Source organism: Camelus dromedarius, chromosome 6 (genome assembly GCF_036321535.1).
Source record: "Camelus dromedarius isolate mCamDro1 chromosome 6, mCamDro1.pat, whole genome shotgun sequence".
Lineage (NCBI taxonomy): Eukaryota > Metazoa > Chordata > Mammalia > Artiodactyla > Camelidae > Camelus > Camelus dromedarius.
In genome coordinates this window covers 29,061,506-29,078,910 of record NC_087441.1, presented here as the reverse complement: position 1 = coordinate 29,078,910, position 17,405 = coordinate 29,061,506, and the positions used below count along the sequence as shown (strand labels likewise).

The window sequence follows — 17,405 nt, the reverse complement described above, 5'->3', positions numbered from 1 at the left end:
AAAGATCTTCAGAGTGTGCATAAAATCATAGCTTAAATTGCTTGTCACAAAATTGACATTTTGTAAATTTTCACTTTATGCCACCCTTATGGCATCTTCTCTCATCCTCATATCCCCAAGCCCCCATATTCCTTTGTTTTCAATCTGTTTTATGTCCAAGTGCCCCCAAGGAAATGGAATGGTGCGTGCAGAATTGATCAGATTTCTCAGGCATTTGATTCAGTTGCATCATTAAGAGAAGTAAAAACATCAGATGAAGTGGTGTGGGCTCTCCTACCTTGTTTTTATTATTGCTGTTACTTTTTGACACAGACAAGTCTCCAAGTCTCAACAAATAGAATGAATTAAAAAGAAAACATGCTTTATTCTTTCTCTGATGTATTTCCCGCCTATCTCTTCCATAAATTCAGCTCTTCTTTGGAACTACTAAATTACCAGTGTTCTGCCACTAACATACACAGACTCCACTCAGATAGTTTTTGACTCTAAATCTCCGTGCCAACTTGTAGTCATAATTCCCTCACCATCATGAATTGTTTAACTCAATACGTTAAAATATATTTTCGGTTTCCTTAGCTGAGCAATGAAAGAGTTAATAATACTGACCAATGAAGAGTTAATAATAACAGCTATTGTTTACGGAGGAGTTACTGTAAACAATACTATAGTGAACACTTTATATATATTACTTCATTTTATCCTTAAAAAGACTGTAAAGTCAACCACAGCTGATGTCACTGATGTCCAGAACTTAGTTCCCAGACACTGATCTGTGCTTTGCATTCATTATCTCCTTTGCTTTACAACAACCCTGTAGGTATTGTTACTATTCTTATTTTACCGATAAGGAAACTGAGCCCAAGAGGTTGAGACAATTGTTTAAGGATGGCTAAAAGGGGTGTGGAGGAATTCAGGTCTCCCCAGGTCTTCTGCCCCCTGTGTACTGTATACTCTGTATTAAAGAGGAGTTTTGCCATTTTTCAGATGGAGAACTGAGATGAGAAAAGCTTAAAACAACATGTCCAAGGTTGCATGGCTATCAAGTTAAGGAAGCAAGGATGTGAACCCTCATCTCTGATTCTAAAGTCCCTGTGCACAGCCATTATGCTACACATTAAAAGATGATTTCTATTCTATTCTCATTTTTTAAACTTTAATATGATTGAGCTATCTGTCATCCATAGGCATTTTCTCTGTCAACTCCAGTAAAGATATGGATTAGAAATCCTCCTCTCAAAGTTTAAAATGTCTCTACTGGAAAGGAAGTCCTGAAACTGTTCTAGCTTGAACAGAAGATATTTCCATCTGTCACATTTGTGGATACCACATGGGGTTTTTATATAATGTTTTTGTTTGGTCCTGAAGGCATAGATTACTTTTTACTTCCTTTTGGCAGATAGCCTCACCGTCTGGCAACTTTGTAAACCCTGAGAGAAGAATAAAAATTCAAATATACAAGTAAGGCAATATCAAATCTATTTAAAATAATAGGCACACTTCAGCTTAGAAAATGGAGGAAAGCCATAGGGTAAGGACCCTTGTGAAACAGGGAGGAATGGGATGACTTCGAGTCTGTGTGGAGAACTACCGATGCGCCAGTCTCCGTGACCTGCTGCTGCTTCTTGGAAGCTTCCCCTGATTCCTCCAGATAGTGTGCAAGAGCGTTCTTTGGCATAACTCCCTCATAGCAGTTCATTCATTTTATCTTAAATGTGCACTTTAGTTTCCCACTGGGCTTCATACTCCTTGAAACCAGGGACCGGGTATTAACTTTGTATGCCCAGTGCCTAGTGTATTTCAGTCATATCCAAGCATTCATCAGGGTAGTTTACAGTCCACAGACAAAACTTGCTGAGCATTTATTACCTCCAGGAACTCTGAGAGGCATTGGGAGATAGCATGAAAAATAATAGAGGAATGTCTAACCAAGAATGAACATTGGACTGGGAGTCTGAAAACTTGAATTCCAATCCTATTCTTTCTGCTGTTTCATTGTTGGGTCTTAGACAACATTCCTGGCCCTTAATTGGCTAAAAGGACTGTCTGGGTTCAAAGTCTTCTAAGGCTTTCAACTCCGCAAGTCTGTTTACTTACCATTACCTCAGATCTAAGTATGTGAATGCATCTAGGATCGTGTCTGGTGTGTGGTAGGCTCACATGTGGTCAGAAGAGGACTTACATGTACGGAAAGAAACTTCCTTGAGGGTGGGAATATTAAAACCTGGTATGGATTAGTGCTATAAAAAGCAAATCCCAGAATGTGCTTAAGCTTGTAAAAAGGGTAAAGGACATCAGTAAGGCTTTTAGAATTATCATCAGAGCAAGAATAGGAGAGGATAAACCTGACACTTACATGGGATGGTGTAGTGTTACTACGTGGTGCACAGGCAGAAATCTTCTTAGTTGAGGAGAACGAGCTTTTGCCTGAAAGGTGTAGAATAAACGTTGTCCAGAGGGAAGAGGAGCCCAAGGTAGGTGAGTAGATGGTAACAGAGCGCTTCAAAGAATGCAAGAGTCTACATCTGTCATGAGAAAGGTAGCAAATGAGATTGAATTCCTACTGATGCTTCCTGAGGTCTGCAGCCAGTGGGTTCAATGACAAGGGCCTGGAGACAACCAGGGGAGCCCTGGTTCGCCCTGTGAAGAGGAAGGCACGTCGTGCAGAGTCTAAGCAGCTGATCTTGTTAGCTGTTGCTGGCAAGCTGGAGCTGATTTATGAACACTGGGAATGAAAAATAAGGTGATCAAATATGTAGCCAAAAGTTAACCCAGACTAATTTATTTTTAATTTTGGGTTGTCAACAGAAGAATACCTGTCTTTTAGCTTGGTATTTAACAAAATCGTGGTATCTTTTTTGGAGAATATGGAAACCCTGAGTGTAGCTGACCCTCAGGTTAGGTTTATGTACAGCTAGTTGAATGACCTCCTCAAAAAGGTAGCTGCTAATAAGCATGATATTCTTCAGGCCATGACACATATTTTGAGCCCTATGTCTATTCCAGTATCAGTTAACAATTTTTGCCGATTACATGAATGAGTATCTACACAGATTAACAGCGCCCACCTAGGAGGAGATCTCTAGGGGAATGCCGCAGGGCTTGCTTCAGTTTCCAAAAGTTTGGGTGAAGCCTTGGATCCAATCTCCAGAGAAATTGATCAACCCAAACTCTGTGCCCAAGCTGACAAAATGAAACTCGGTGTAGAAGAATTCTTCACATGGACCTTTGAGAAAATAAGTCCCTACCCTGTCCTGTCACAGATGGTAGAGAGAAGAGGAGAGTAGGGGCGGGGAGTGGTCCGTTCTGAGCCTGCACCTCCACATGCTGAAGGGGAGGGAAGCAGGTGTGAGAGGCCAGCCTCACGCAGGGCCAGGCCTTCATCTTCATCTACTCCCCATGACTTTTCCCAGGTGGTCAGTGTGATTCAAGAAATGGGAGCCGGTTGGTTTACACTCACAGTTTTGAAGGCACAAAGTATTCTTTAGAGTCTGGTGTTCTGATAGAAACAGGAATCAAAATAAGAAAAACTGACATGGAAAGAGGACCTCAGCTGAAAGCAAATGTGGAGGCCCATCCCCATCTCAAATTCTGTAAGAGCACAAGCTCTGGGGACACCCCTGAGCTGTGTGACCTTAAGCAAGTTACCTAACCTCTCTGAGCCTCTGTTGCCTCATCTGCAAAATATAGACCATAATATGTCCACTTCCAGAATAGTTGTGAGGTTAAATATGTTCTTATTGCTAAAGAACGGTGCCTGACTATAAGCAGTGTGTGTTAGCTATTATTACTATTACCTTTGTTATTAACACTTAGAAGAATGCTATGATTGTTACTATAAGAAGACTGTAGTTAACAGTGTCCCTATACCTCTGACCCTTCACCACCACCAAGAAAAACCAAAAAACAAGACAAAACAAAACAAAAGTATAAGATGGAGGAGATGTGACTTTGCAGCATAAATTAAAAAGTAGACTTAGGCTGTTTTTGCATGTACTGAGTATTTTGGACCAAGGTGAGGTTGCAGTTTGAAGATGCAGAGGCCTGTACATTCACTCCCTTCAGGTTTTATAGTTTCACTTGGCTTCTTATTGCCAAGCTGCCTTTAGCATCCTTATACTGTTTTCCAATATCAGCTCCTCATTACAGCTTTCATCTACAAGCTGAGGTTAATTTTCCTAAGATGACGACAGCAGTGTTTGCACCTTCCTCCAGCTCTGCGGCCTGTGAGTGTAACATTCAGGCATTCAGGAGTGACTCTCACTACCTTCCAAGACCTGGCCATCCCCTTCCTCTCTCACCCTGCCTGGTTTCTTCCTTCAGGGCTGCACTGTGTGCTGAAGGCAAGCCAGAGCTCTGGTCTCCAGCCTTCCTTTCTCTTGACCTTACCCGAAATGCCACTCACTTGATTTGTTTTATGGTGATCAGTGTTAGAATGTTATCACCTGCATGAAGCCTGTTTTAACGGTCCTCCCTGATTAAAATTTTATTCTAGGGATTGTCACATACTGTCTTACGTAGATATATGCACCTGTTCATTAGCTTTCAAGGTCTTTGGAGTAGTAATTGAGTTTGCGCACTTTTGCTTTCCCCCAAGGGTCAGTTTGGGGCCCCGAATCCTAAAAGAGGCTCACTTAGTGTTGAATTGCCTTGAATTGAATTAAAGGAGGACCTTGGCCCCCAACCTGAGCTTGTTAGTCCTTGGACGTCTTGGTGCCCCTGTCCAGGCTGGCCAGGTAGAAGCTGCAGAAGCTGTGGGAGCCTGTCATTTTCCCCTCATTCTAGTTTTGATTTCTAAACTCCTCCAGGGCTCTTTCCTCCTCCTATTCACACTTTTTTTTTCAATTGAAGTATAGTCCATTTACAGTGTTGTGTTAATTTCTGGCATTCAACATAGTGATTCAGTTATATATATATGTATATGTACATATGTACGTACACATGTGTTTATATGTACATGTATATATTCCTTTTCATATTATTTTTCATTATAGGCTATTACAGGGTATTGAATATAGTTCCCTGTGCTATACATCAGGACCTTGTTGTTTATCTATTTTATATACAGTAGTTAGTATCTGCAAATCCCGAACTCCCAATTTATCCCTTCCCACCCCCTTTTCCCCCTGTAGCCATAAGTTTGTTTACTATGTCCACAAGTCTTTTTCTGTTTTCATTAGTGTCTTTTCTTTTTTTAGATTCCACATATGAGTGATATCATATGATATTTTTCTTTCTCCTTCTGGCTTACTTCACTTAGTATAACAATCTCTAGGTCCATTCATGTTGCTGCAAATGGCATTATTTTACTCTTTTATGACTGAGTAGTATTCCATTGTATAAATATACCTCAATTTCTTTATCAAGTCATCTGTTGATGGACATTTAGGTTGCTTCCATGTCTTGGGTATTGTAAATAGTGCTGCTATAAAACATTGGGGTGCATGTATCTTTTTGAATTAAGGTTTCCTCTGGATATATGCCCAGGAGTGGGATTGCTGGATCCTAGGGTGAGTCTGTTTTCAGTTTCATTCATGCTCTTAAACTGCCCTAGCGTTTTCTTCCTGTCTCGTCCAACCCGCTTTACTTTCTCACAGAGGAGCCCAGTCACTCACTGCTCTTTTCTGTCTTGCTTTCTTCATCTTTCTCAAAATGTTTGTTTCTCTTCCAGCCCCTTTTCTTCTATCAGCTTCAAGATTGGAAAATGGCATTGCTAGCAGAAAATGTTTCCACAACTTGGGGAGGACTAGGAATGTGTCTGGAATGGGGAGTCACAATGGTTGCTTTTAAACCAGATCAAAGCCTTTTGCCCTTGTTTTCATTCTACTTGAAGGATTTCAAACTAAATCCTTATCCTGCCATATGGAAATAACTGAGTTAGGTGGCTGCTATCTAAGCATTTTTTCAAACACCCAAAACTGGTTTTGATCAAGAAAACAGAAGCTGACAACGAAGCTTTATTTTAGCCAAGGTTTGGGAGAAGTTCTAAACTATAGTGTGTATACTTTGATAAATTTCATAGAGTAGAGCCATGGGTTATAATATTTGTTCTTCCAACATTTTAATCCAAGTGATGACTCTAGGCAAGGCTGGATTTACTCAGCAGCGTGTTCAGCTAGCTAAAACTGTAGATACCATCCACAACCTTGTTATTTAAACATGATTTAGAAATCATAAATAGAAATTCAAAGGAGAGCTTGATTTTTTGCAAGACGAAATTCAATGCCATGAAGAAACCCTCAGAAATTTGCCAGAGACCTTGTGGGTCTTAAAATATCCTCTGTTCCCTTCCAGGCAGATTTGGCAGCTTGAGAACTATTCATGACAAATAATGACAAATATTTTACCAACACACAAAATGTTACTTTTTGTTTTGGTATTAAATTTGTTTAAAATTTTAACTAGGAATGTTAGTATAGTAATGTGATAGTCATCTAGCAAATCTCAGGAGAAGTATTACTCCCTTACTGAGCATTTTAGAAAATATTTCTTGACACTAGCTGTGTGTAAGATATTATATTAAATGTTTCTGGTAAGAGAAATATGAATTAAATTTGATGTTTGACCACAAGAAGTAGAAAAACTAAGATATTATAATACAGCGAGTGCCATAGAAAACTTGCTAAAATGCTCTGAGGAATGAGCTTGTGTGGGATTTGGTGAGTCAATCAGAGAAGCTTTATAAAGGAAGTGGAATATGAGCTTTGATGAGTAGCCAGATGATAATACGAGAAATACGATGGGGGGGGAGGGGGGTCTAGACAGATGAAACGTATTAACGTCTCAGAAACAGTGTAGTATGGAGTACAGGCAATATTGTTGGGTTTTGGTTTTATGTAAATGAAAGACAACAGTTAGAGATAAAGGTAAATTCTCTGGATCTGAAATCTCAAATTAAAACTTTAATAGGTAGTGGGGAATATTTTATCCATTCTTCCACTCTTTAAACAACTTCAGAGCTGTATTTGAGGATAATTAATCTGTCCTCAGCATGTAAGCTTGATTGTGGGGGAAGAGAAATGGAATTTGGAAGAGCAGTTGGGAGATTATTATACTGGTTACTAAATGGTAAGAGTTAAGAAGAATGTACTAGGCTGAGAAGAGCAAAATTGAAATGAAGGGGTAGAACTGAGAGACTTTCTAGAGGGAAAATTTCTAAGATTTAGAACCTGATTGGGAAATGAGAGGAAGAAGAAAGGGAGTGGGGTAAAGATAACTGTGAAGAGTCAAGCCTGAGAACTGACACCACTGAAAAAGTCAGACAAGTCAAGTAGTCCTGGTGGAAGGTGGGTTCAACTTTGTGTGGTGCATAGTGGAAGAGGAGCAGTTTTACTGGTGGAGCATGAAAGTAGGTTCCCCAGCAGAAAGTTGGAAATGTCAAATACACTCAGGCTGTGGTTTGAAATATAGACTTGGGACTCATTAGCATAAAGGAAATGGTAGAAGGCATAGGAAGGAATATGGATGTCCAGGGAGGGCATAAGGAGAAGATGGCCAAGGAGAGGACACTCAGGGGAAGGTAGTCTCCTTTTAGGTGAGGGAAGATGAGCCAAAATTGAAACAGTGGGCAAGGTTAGGGAAGAGCTAGGAAGACTTAGTGTCATAAAAAGCTGGACAAGAGTGAGTTTCAGGAAAGGAAGGGTCAAGTAATACCCATGGAAACAGAGAAGTAAGGAGGCCGAGAACTGAGCAGGAGAAATTAAATGTAATAGCTGAGAGTTCACTGGTGACTTTCACAAGAGTGATCTTAGAACTATGAGTTGCTGGGATGTTTTCTATTTAAAAATCTAGGGTTTGTTGGGGCCTCTTAAGTGTTCTGGATATTTCTATTTATTTAACACAGATAATAAAGGATGGTGTGTGTGTGTGTGTGTGTGTGAGAGAGAGAGAGAGAGAGAATGCGTCTTAAGATCAGGGAACTGTTTCATGTAAGTGATAAAATTATTTAAGTAAAATATGCCTTGAGCTTACATTTCATTAATAATAGAAACATTAATTCAGCCAAAAAAGGGAATCTCCAGAATTTTTTTTTAACATTTTTTATTGATTTATAATCATTTTACAATGTTGTGCCAAGGGAATCTCCAGAATTTTACATTAGTCAATAAACAAAACTTCTACTCAAACTATGTCAGTTAAAAAGATCTTTTTGTGCCCCATTGATTATATGAAACAACAACAACAAAAATACATAAACAATTGTTGAACTGATGAGCATACCTGAGAACATATTTAGATTATCATCTTTTTCTCTTCTTTTCAGAATAAAAGATTGAGCTATGATAGCAACTGGTGGGGTGATAACTGGCCTGGCTGCCTTGAAAAGGCAGGACTCTGCCAGATCCCAGCATCATGTCAACCTCAGCCCATCACCTGCAGCCCAGGAGAAGAAACCCGTCAGGCGCCGACCTCGGGCCGATGTTGTGGTGGTTCGAGGCAAAATCCGGCTTTATTCCCCATCTGGCTTTTTCCTCATTTTAGGAGTTCTTATCTCCATTGTAGGAATTGCAATGGCAGTCCTTGGATATTGGCCCCAAAAAGAACACTTTATCGATGCCGAGACAACATTGTCAACAAACGAAACTCAGGTCATCCGGAACCAAGGTGGTGTGGTGGTTCGCTTCTTTGAGCAGCATTTGCATTCTGATAAAATGAAAATGCTTGGCCCTTTCACAATGGGGATTGGCATTTTCATTTTCATTTGCGCTAACGCCATTCTTCATGAGAACCGTGATAGAGAAACCAAAATCATACACATGAGGGATATCTACTCCACAGTCATCGACATCCACACGCTAAGAATCAAGGAGCAAAAGCATATGAATGGCATCTACACTGGTTTAATGGGAGAAACAGAAGTAAAACAGAATGGGAACTCCTGTGCTTCCAGACTGGCAGCAAATACTGTTGCTTCTTTCCCAGGTTTTAGGAGCAATTTTCAGATGGACAGCTCTGTTGAGGAGGATGGGCTGCTTGTACTAAATGAAAGTAAGAGTTGTGGGCATCTTAGGCCACCTTTGCTCTCTGACAGCTCTGCCTCTGTTTGTGGCCTCTATCCACCTCCTTCCAAGACAAGTGATGATAAGACCGGTGGCCCTAAGAAATGTGAAACCAAATCAATTGTGTCATCCTCCATCAGTGCTTTTACACTACCTGTGATCAAACTAAATAACTGTGTTATTGATGAGCCTAGTATAGATAACATCACTGAGGATGCTGATAACCTCAGAAGTAGGTCAAGGAATTTGTCAATGGACTCCCTTGTGGTCCCTTTGCCCAATGCCAGTCAGTCTTTCCAGCCGGTCAGTATGATGCTCCCAAGGAATAATTCCATTGGGGAGTCATTGGCAAGTCAGTACAAGTCCTCTGTGGCCCTTGGACCTGGGGCTGGACAGCTCTTGTCTCCTGGGGCTGCTAGAAGACAGTTTGGGTCCAACACATCCTTGCATTTGCTCTCATCACACTCAAAATCCTTAGACTTAGACAGGGGTCACTCCACCCTAACTGTTCAGGCAGAGCAACGGAAACATCCAAGTTGGCCTCGGTTGGATCGAAGCAACAGCAAAGGATATATGAAACTGGAGAACAAAGAGGACCCGATGGAGAGGTTGCTTGTGCCCCAAGCTGCAATCAAGAAAGACTTTACCAATAAGGAGAAACTTCTTATGATTTCAAGATCTCACAATAATTTGAGTTTTGAACATGATGAGTTTTTGAGTAACAACTTGAAGCGGGGAACTTCTGAAACAAGGTTTTAATGTTAAAATATATATATATTATTTTAAAAGGCTATCTACTTTGAACCTATTTCCCCCAGCATTTCCTTGTTAAAGCATTGGTTATAAGCGTTTTTAATCAAATGGTTTGTAGTGTATTATTAGACCTGGCTGCTTAATTCTGTAATGGGGGTGGCTATATGTTTGGATTACTTATGATTACAGTACTCTATATTATTACATATGATTTTATTTTTCCCACTCCTTTGAAAGCATGATCTCTTTTATTAGTATGAATACAAAATACTTCCATCCAAATTAAAGTTTCTTTTCTTTAAAGTTCTTGCGTCAATGATCATATTCATAGAGCAGAGTGTCCAATTTGGAAAAGGCTGGGTACGAAAGTGTGGACCAGAAGTACCAAATTTAGGCCCCAGATTCACTGTATATTTATAAATGAGTGTGAATGCAAATCTTAGGTGTGATTTTCTGAATAATTGCTTTTATACAGGATTGTTTGAATTATTTAAAAGGAGGTTCTAGCTTCTGTGCAAGGTGACATGTATGTACTGGTTCAATTAGTTTAGTTCCTTGTGAACTAATTGATAAGAATTGCTTAAGTTGATTGTGACGAGTACCCTGAGCTCTAGATAGACAGTATTTTTTTTTCAACATCAGTTCTAGTTTATTGATATTTTATTAAGAAACCATTTATTGAAGAGCCAAGGCTGAGAATGCCAGATAGTCTTAGGGGTAGATATCAAAATGCTATTAGCTATAACTTTAGATACTCAGAATCAAAATTTCTTTGCAACTGACTTAACAAATGAATGAACCAATTTAGTGTTTAGAAGTGCTACCTTGAAATAACTATATATATGAAGAAAATGTTGAGTAATGAATGAAAATATATGCTAGTTAGTGCTAACTAGTCTCAGTACCTTTTCCTAATCATGTCTGTTATCATCCAATATCCACTCATCCCCATATCCTTGTCTTCCACCAATATTTTTTAGATCCTGTTATTTGGAAAATAGTCAGGTAACCTTGACATTTCTTTTATCTTCGCATATCACTAAGTTGGTAGTTGAAGAAAATTTAGTCCTTGATCCATTGCCTTGAAATTTACCTTGTGCTGGAAAGCCTTATGATAACTCCAAAGACTTTCTTATGGTGTAATAAATGTATAGGATTGTGGTTCTCGGTTATTGAAGATAATAAATATTAAAGTGGATTTTTCGATCAGAAAATTTTCATGTTTTCCATTAAGGTAACATAATTTCTAAAAATTGTTTAATGGAATACTCAGGAAATTTTACAGGTTTTTCCCAATGCCTAAACGTTTCTGAACATCAGAGTTGCAGTTGTTGGGAGAGAAGAAGGAAGATAGCTCTGTATTTGTAGCTCCCCCCAATTCTACCTTGTATTGGCATCACGAGCTTCCCTGAACTGAGGCACAGTGTTTCTTGTTAGAACATCAAGCCTGTGTGTTGTAACAGAGTGGGCTTAATATTTTACCTTAAAGCATTTAATAAACCTCCAGTGAATACCAGTTTGTGTTCTTCATACATTTGCTGTTATTTTTTAAATAAAATACATTTCTACTTAAAGTACTGTTTTTTAAACTTTCAAATACATTCAACTGAAGGTACTTGATATCCTACCACATGCCCTGGGGTTTTTCATTTTGTGGCTTTTTTACTTTGCTTCTATTAGGTTAAAGAGCTAGGTCCATCCAATTGAATTAAGCTGTTTTCATCTTTTGTTATTTTTGGCGTGATGGTTAATTTTATGTGAAAACTTGACTGGGCTAAGGGGCATCCAGATTTCTGGGTGTGTCTTTAAAAGAGATTAGCATTTGAATTGGTAGACTGAGTAACAAAAATTGCACTAACTTATGCAGATGGACATAAACCAATCCATCGAAGGCCTGGATAGGACAAAAAAGGCAGAGCAGGGGTGAATTCCTTCTCTCTGCTTGAGCTGGGACATCCATCTTCTCCTGCCCTAGGACATCAGTGCTCCTGGTCCTTGGGTCTTTGGACTCAGACTGGGACTTACAGCATTGGCTCCCTTGGTTTTTAGGCCTTTGAGTTTGGGCAAGAACTACACCACCTGCTTTCCTAGGCTTCTCTGGCTTGCATACAGAGGGCAGATTGTAAGACTTCTTGGCTTCACAATCAGGAGAGCCAATCCTTCAAAATAAATATATGTATGTATGTATGTATGTATGTATGTATGTATGTATCTATCTATCTATCTATCTATCTATCTATCTATCTATCTATCTATGTATCATCTAAATAGATAGAGAAATCTCCTATTGGTTTAGTTTCTCTGGAGAACCCTGACTAATACACTCAGGATCATTTTCACTTAAAATTTCAGTGACTTTCAGGAAAATAACCAGATACATAGCATCTAACAAATGTCAGTGATACTCCCAGATTTGAAGACAATGGCTCTCAAGTCCCCTGATGTGACAAGTGACTAAAGCCATATAATTTGCTAAGTTTACTCCTGAAAGCTCTAGTAATTTGAAGAGGATTAAACAGCATGGTTTTTGGAAGATTTAAATAAAGGAACTGGGGGCTCAAAGTGGTGATTCCTGTTCTACCGCCTCGCCATTAAAAAGCCTGAGTTTTTTACTTATCAGAGAAATCAACTTTATTAAATAATTTAAAACTTTTCCATTTTTAATTAATCAAAACCACATTGCTGTTGCTAATGAATATGAGATAGCTGTGTTACCATACTGATTTGATATAATTCCACTCCAAAGCAATGAAACCTGGAATTTTAGTTAGACTGCATGTTTGTACATTTCCCTTAGGCTTTTATAAATGTTGAAAATTACTTATAAACTGCATTTCTTCCTCTGGGAAACCCCGGGAGTCTGGACCATGACCTAGCTGCCTCCAGCTCAAAGAGCTTCTGAGGCCCGTGGCCTGTCTGGGCTATATTGGTTTACTCAGGCTGCCATACAAAATAGCACAGATTGGGTGGATTAAGCAATAGAAATTGATTTTCTTGGATCTGAAGTCCAAGATCAAGGTGTTTGGTTTGTCCTGAGGCCTGTCTCCTGGGCTTGCAGAAGGCCGCCCTCTCCCTGTGCGTGTCTGGTGCCTGTCTTTTTCTGACCACAGCAGTCGTGTGGGTTCAAGCCCTATCCTAGAGGCCTTGTTTCACCTTAATCCCCTTTTAAAAGGCCCTATCTCCAAATATGGTTGCATTCTGAATTACACGGAGTTAGGATTTTAACATAGAATTTGGGGGTGTGCCCATCACATGAGGCATGCCATTGAGAAGAGGGGAAGCTCAGTGTTCTTAGCCTGGATTGGGTGAGGAGGGCACCACAGGCCCCCAGTGGTTTGCTGTGTGTAGCCTTGAATGAATCACTGAATCTCTCCAATTCAATTAATTCAATTTCAATTAATTTCTTAATTTCAAGCCTTAGTTCCTCAAATGTGAAGTGAGGTGAATAAGAACATAAAATATCAGGTCCTTTCTATCCCTTGAACTCCAGGGTTCTCGGTGCCCTGGGCTGAAAACCGATTACCATAGATTTAATGGTTTGAAGCTCACAGAGGGTCCAGGATGGTGCCCACTGGGCATGTAGTGAGCGTTCCACAAATGTGGGTTATTACTACCTGCAAGTGTCACCTAGGAGCTTTTTAACCTTCACCCTGTCCCCACTCTACCCTCCAAGAATATCCTCTGTAGTAGGATGAATAAAGCCCCCTCAAAAGTGTCCATGTTCTGTATAGCAGAATGGACTTGCAGCTCTAAATTAAGGTTCTTAAAATGGGGGAGATTATCCTGCATGATTCACATGAGCCCAAGTCAATCACAAGGGTCCTTATAAAAAGGAGATGGAAGAGAAGGTGATACGACCAAAGCAGGGAGAGGATGGAAGATCCTGGCTTTGAAGATGGAGGGAGAAGCCACGAGTCAAGAAATGCAAGGAAGGAAGCTCTGGAAGCTGGAAGGAACAAGAAAATGGATTCTGCCCTTAGTGCTTCTCTAGGAACCAGCCCTGCCGATACCTTGACTAGCCCAGTGAGTGATTTTGGACTTCTGGCCTCTGGAACTGCAAGAGAATAAATGTGTGTCATTTTAATCCATTAATTTTATGTAATTTTATGTAATTTGTTACAGCAGCCATAAGGATCTAATATTTTTCCCCAAACCAATGAGCATCTTCAGAACAGTGAGCCAGTAGTCAGCAGACTTATAAGCAGAGTTATAATTATCCATACCAGGTGATGGCAGGTGGCCCAAAGCAGAATGTATGATCAATTTTACATTTACATTAGCATTGATAATCTTAATGTAAGTATAATAATTTTTTTTAAAACTTTTTGGGGGGCATTGATAATTAGATTTATTTGTTTATTTATTTTTGGAGGAGATACTGGGGATTGAACCCAGGACCTCATGCATGTTAAGCATGTACTCTACCACTTGAGCTATACCCTCCCCTCTAGTGTAATAATTTAAACAAAAGTGGTAGAGCTTCTTTGAAGTAGGAAATACTACTTTTGATACATAACAAAAATTAGAAAACCCTGTAGTTGGCTTAAGAACAGCCATCAATTATAAAAGCTTTCAGGCTCAAATGAATGTTTCTGTCTATATAGTTTTAGAAGAAACAGTGGTAATCAGTATAAGTCATTAAGAAGAAAACCATTTTTAGCACAACTCTGTATCAAAGATATTATACCAGCATTTAACAGTTTACTGGATAAAGATAAGTTTTTACCTACTTGTTTTAGCAATTCAAATCTAACCCTTTCTAATCCTTGTAAAAACACATCATGAATAATTAAAAGAAGTAAAATAGATTTTTTTTAAAATCCATCAATTTACCAAAACTTTACTTACAGTGCTTTAAATATTAAAACGTTGACCTGCCAGCAGTGTGTATTCAACTGCCATGGTATTCAGATTGCTCCAAAATCTTAACTGCTTGTTCTCTAAGTAGGAATCATAAGAGCCACACATAGATTATTCTGTCTCTTACTTTCAATGAATTGCCCTGTTATACTTCCCCCACCCTATTTGTAATCCTGTTTTAGACCTTGTATCAATAATAGGGTATATAACCTTGATATTGGATCCCCATTTGATGATTTAAGTCCTTTTGATCTGAATTCACACTGAAGTCATTCTCTTAGGTTCTCTCTACGTGCTCTTTCTCCCAGGGTGATGGCATGAGGGAAGACAAGACCCATTTCACTGAAGTGCCTTTTACTCAATAGTTGATGTCATCTTGAGATAGTCATTTAAAAATCAGGCCTGCCCAAGAACAGAGCTCGTTAACGTGACGGAATTAGGTCACTCAATCTTCACAGGTTAACAGATCAGTTCCTATCTTGGAATACATCTTTGGTAAACTTGTTTACATCTATGTTTGTTCTTTTGCTGGCAGTATAAGGAAAGAGAAAATAAGTAATAAAGAGGATACAGGAAACCTTTACCCATTGGATCTTGTCATTCTCACATGAAGTTGGTTTTCCCCATAATCTTAAGCTTCATGTATTCTCTTATTGTTTCTCTTTACTACTAGTTGATTTAGCACTTGTTTTATCATAAAAATGATTAAGAAAATTACTTTGTCCCATAGGCCATTTAATAATTTGAGATTTCTAAAAAGTCTCTAATTCTTTCTCAACACCGAAGAGCATGGACTGTCTCCAGGATCATGTAGACTCTACAAATTAAAAGTGAAGGTCTTATTGGCAGTACAGTTGTTTATAATCTAGACAAAGTCACAATATTTGTGGTATTAAAGATAGAATCCTTGCTAATAGAAGCGTTAAAAATCTGGAATAGAGAAGCAATAATGACATGGGAGCTACACCCAAGGGAACATGCAATTTTGTGGCAGAATCATGACTTAAATCCAGAACTATTGATTCTCAGTATCCATGTCAATTAAAATCAAACCAGGCTTTTTTAAAAACGTTTTTTAAAAACATATATTCAAAATCTGATGATTAGCTTTAGAGTTTATTAAGACTAGTAAGAGAAAAGTATCTAAATTTTCAGGCAGAAAATACAGTTTGAAATTTTCATAACATCTTCGAAGTATGTATGGGGTTGGTGAGGGGGTGATATACTACAGACTGACATTAGAGGAGGCATAGGGTTTGGAATGAGAATTTTCAGTACTTATTTTATACATTGATTTCCTGTGTTTGAATTATTGACTGCATAACTCTGCCATGAAAATTATGCCTTTATGCCCTTCTGAGCCATTATATTATCTTTGAACAAGATCTGTGGAGCTGAAATGAGTCATTTGCATCCATATTCAATAAACCACATGTGCTAGAAGGAAGGCAGGAAGACATGGAGGAGGGAAGGAAGAAATGTGGGATTTGGGGTAATAGAGAGAGGAGAGAATGCCGTATGTCTTTTTTTCTACTAATTGAAAACTCATGCACGGCAAAAGGCATCCCATTTATACTTTATTTTGGAATAAAACCCAAGCTTATAATTTTTAATCACTGAATCAGTGAGAAAATATTCTTAGTTGATTTTAAATATATTTTAGTAGACATTAACAGTGTTTATTATCCAGCTCATTTGAATCAGTCACCCTAAGGGTTAGTGAATTAATTATTAATTTGAAGATGTCAACTAATGAATCATCAATAGCCCAAAGCTGGTCAGAGATTATTATTTTTAAAAATGGAATCACTTTTTTCTGCACTCAGATGTTTTCTGTGTTCACTAGGTATGTATTTTTCCCTAAAGCATTTTCAGATTCCAAATGTGTTACCTTATGTTATCATTTACAATGTTAATAACCTGAGAAGTCAAATTAACTTTCCAGCCAGTTAGTTGAAGAGTTAAGGAAATATCTTTCAAAGGCTCTTGCATTTTATGAGCTCACTATTATAGTCTATTACTGTGTCAGGGCAGTAAGAGGGTCAAATAAAATATATATGAGCAAAAAATATGGAAGACATTTAGAACCTGGATCATATTCAGTATAGGCTATAAATAATTGTCTCTTACAATGTAGCAAGCTCATTATTGCTTAACAGACAGGAAAAAATTATCTTACGAAGTAATCTAAGTGAAATACATTCTCTTTGGCGTGTGAACACTACATTGTGTTTTATATTGGCTAACAAGATGTTCAGCAGTTAACAAAGTAAATTTAATACAAGCCATTCCTTTTTTACTCTAGAGTTCTGGCAATGATATACACTAAGAAATTCCAATAAAAAATTGTATGTTTATAAAATTATACCAAAAGGGTCTAGTCCTACAAACATAGCCTGTTCTCAAACATTAGTTAGTGTTTAATTGGTGGATTATTCACACTCTTCTCTCTTAACTTTTTAAATTAACTTATGTATGTATTTCATTATTTTCTTTCGTTAACACAATGTTATGGTTATGTACTCTGGTTGATGGGTTAAAGGAGAGGTAACATCGAGTACTGACCATTCTGCGACATAAAGGTAACATTGCCATGGGTTTACAATGGAAACAAAGGGAAAAAAATCTGAGAAGGTGCAACAGGGGGTATTTCAAAGTATGTATTTTATATTTGTTTGTGTTCTCTCACTCCTGTTGCCATAATCTACCAAGAGTTAACTCTTGGTCAGAAGGAGGTTATTGTCAATTCAGGTGAATTACTTGTATACTAGAAAGTTCAGGAAATTCTGGAATTGA

General features: G+C 38.4%; 1 protein-coding gene and 1 non-coding gene across 3 annotated transcripts in view; one reads left to right on the top strand and one right to left on the bottom strand.

Annotated features, from left to right (window-relative positions):
* Positions 1-9,805, top strand: part of TMEM200A (transmembrane protein 200A) — a 63,311-nt gene extending 53,506 nt beyond the window's left edge. For both annotated transcript variants that reach the window (XM_010988649.3, XM_010988650.3), the window contains exon 2: positions 8,261-9,805. In XM_010988649.3, the coding sequence (XP_010986951.1) occupies positions 8,277-9,755 (1,479 nt within the window). In that variant the 5' untranslated portion in view covers positions 8,261-8,276 and the 3' untranslated portion in view covers positions 9,756-9,805. The remainder of the gene's footprint in view (positions 1-8,260) is intronic.
* A 4,314-nt stretch (positions 9,806-14,119) lies between these two features.
* Positions 14,120-14,193, bottom strand: TRNAV-AAC (transfer RNA valine (anticodon AAC)). The gene has a single exon. It is a non-coding gene; the product is annotated as a tRNA-Val (tRNA).
* Positions 14,194-17,405: the final 3,212 nt, after the last annotated feature.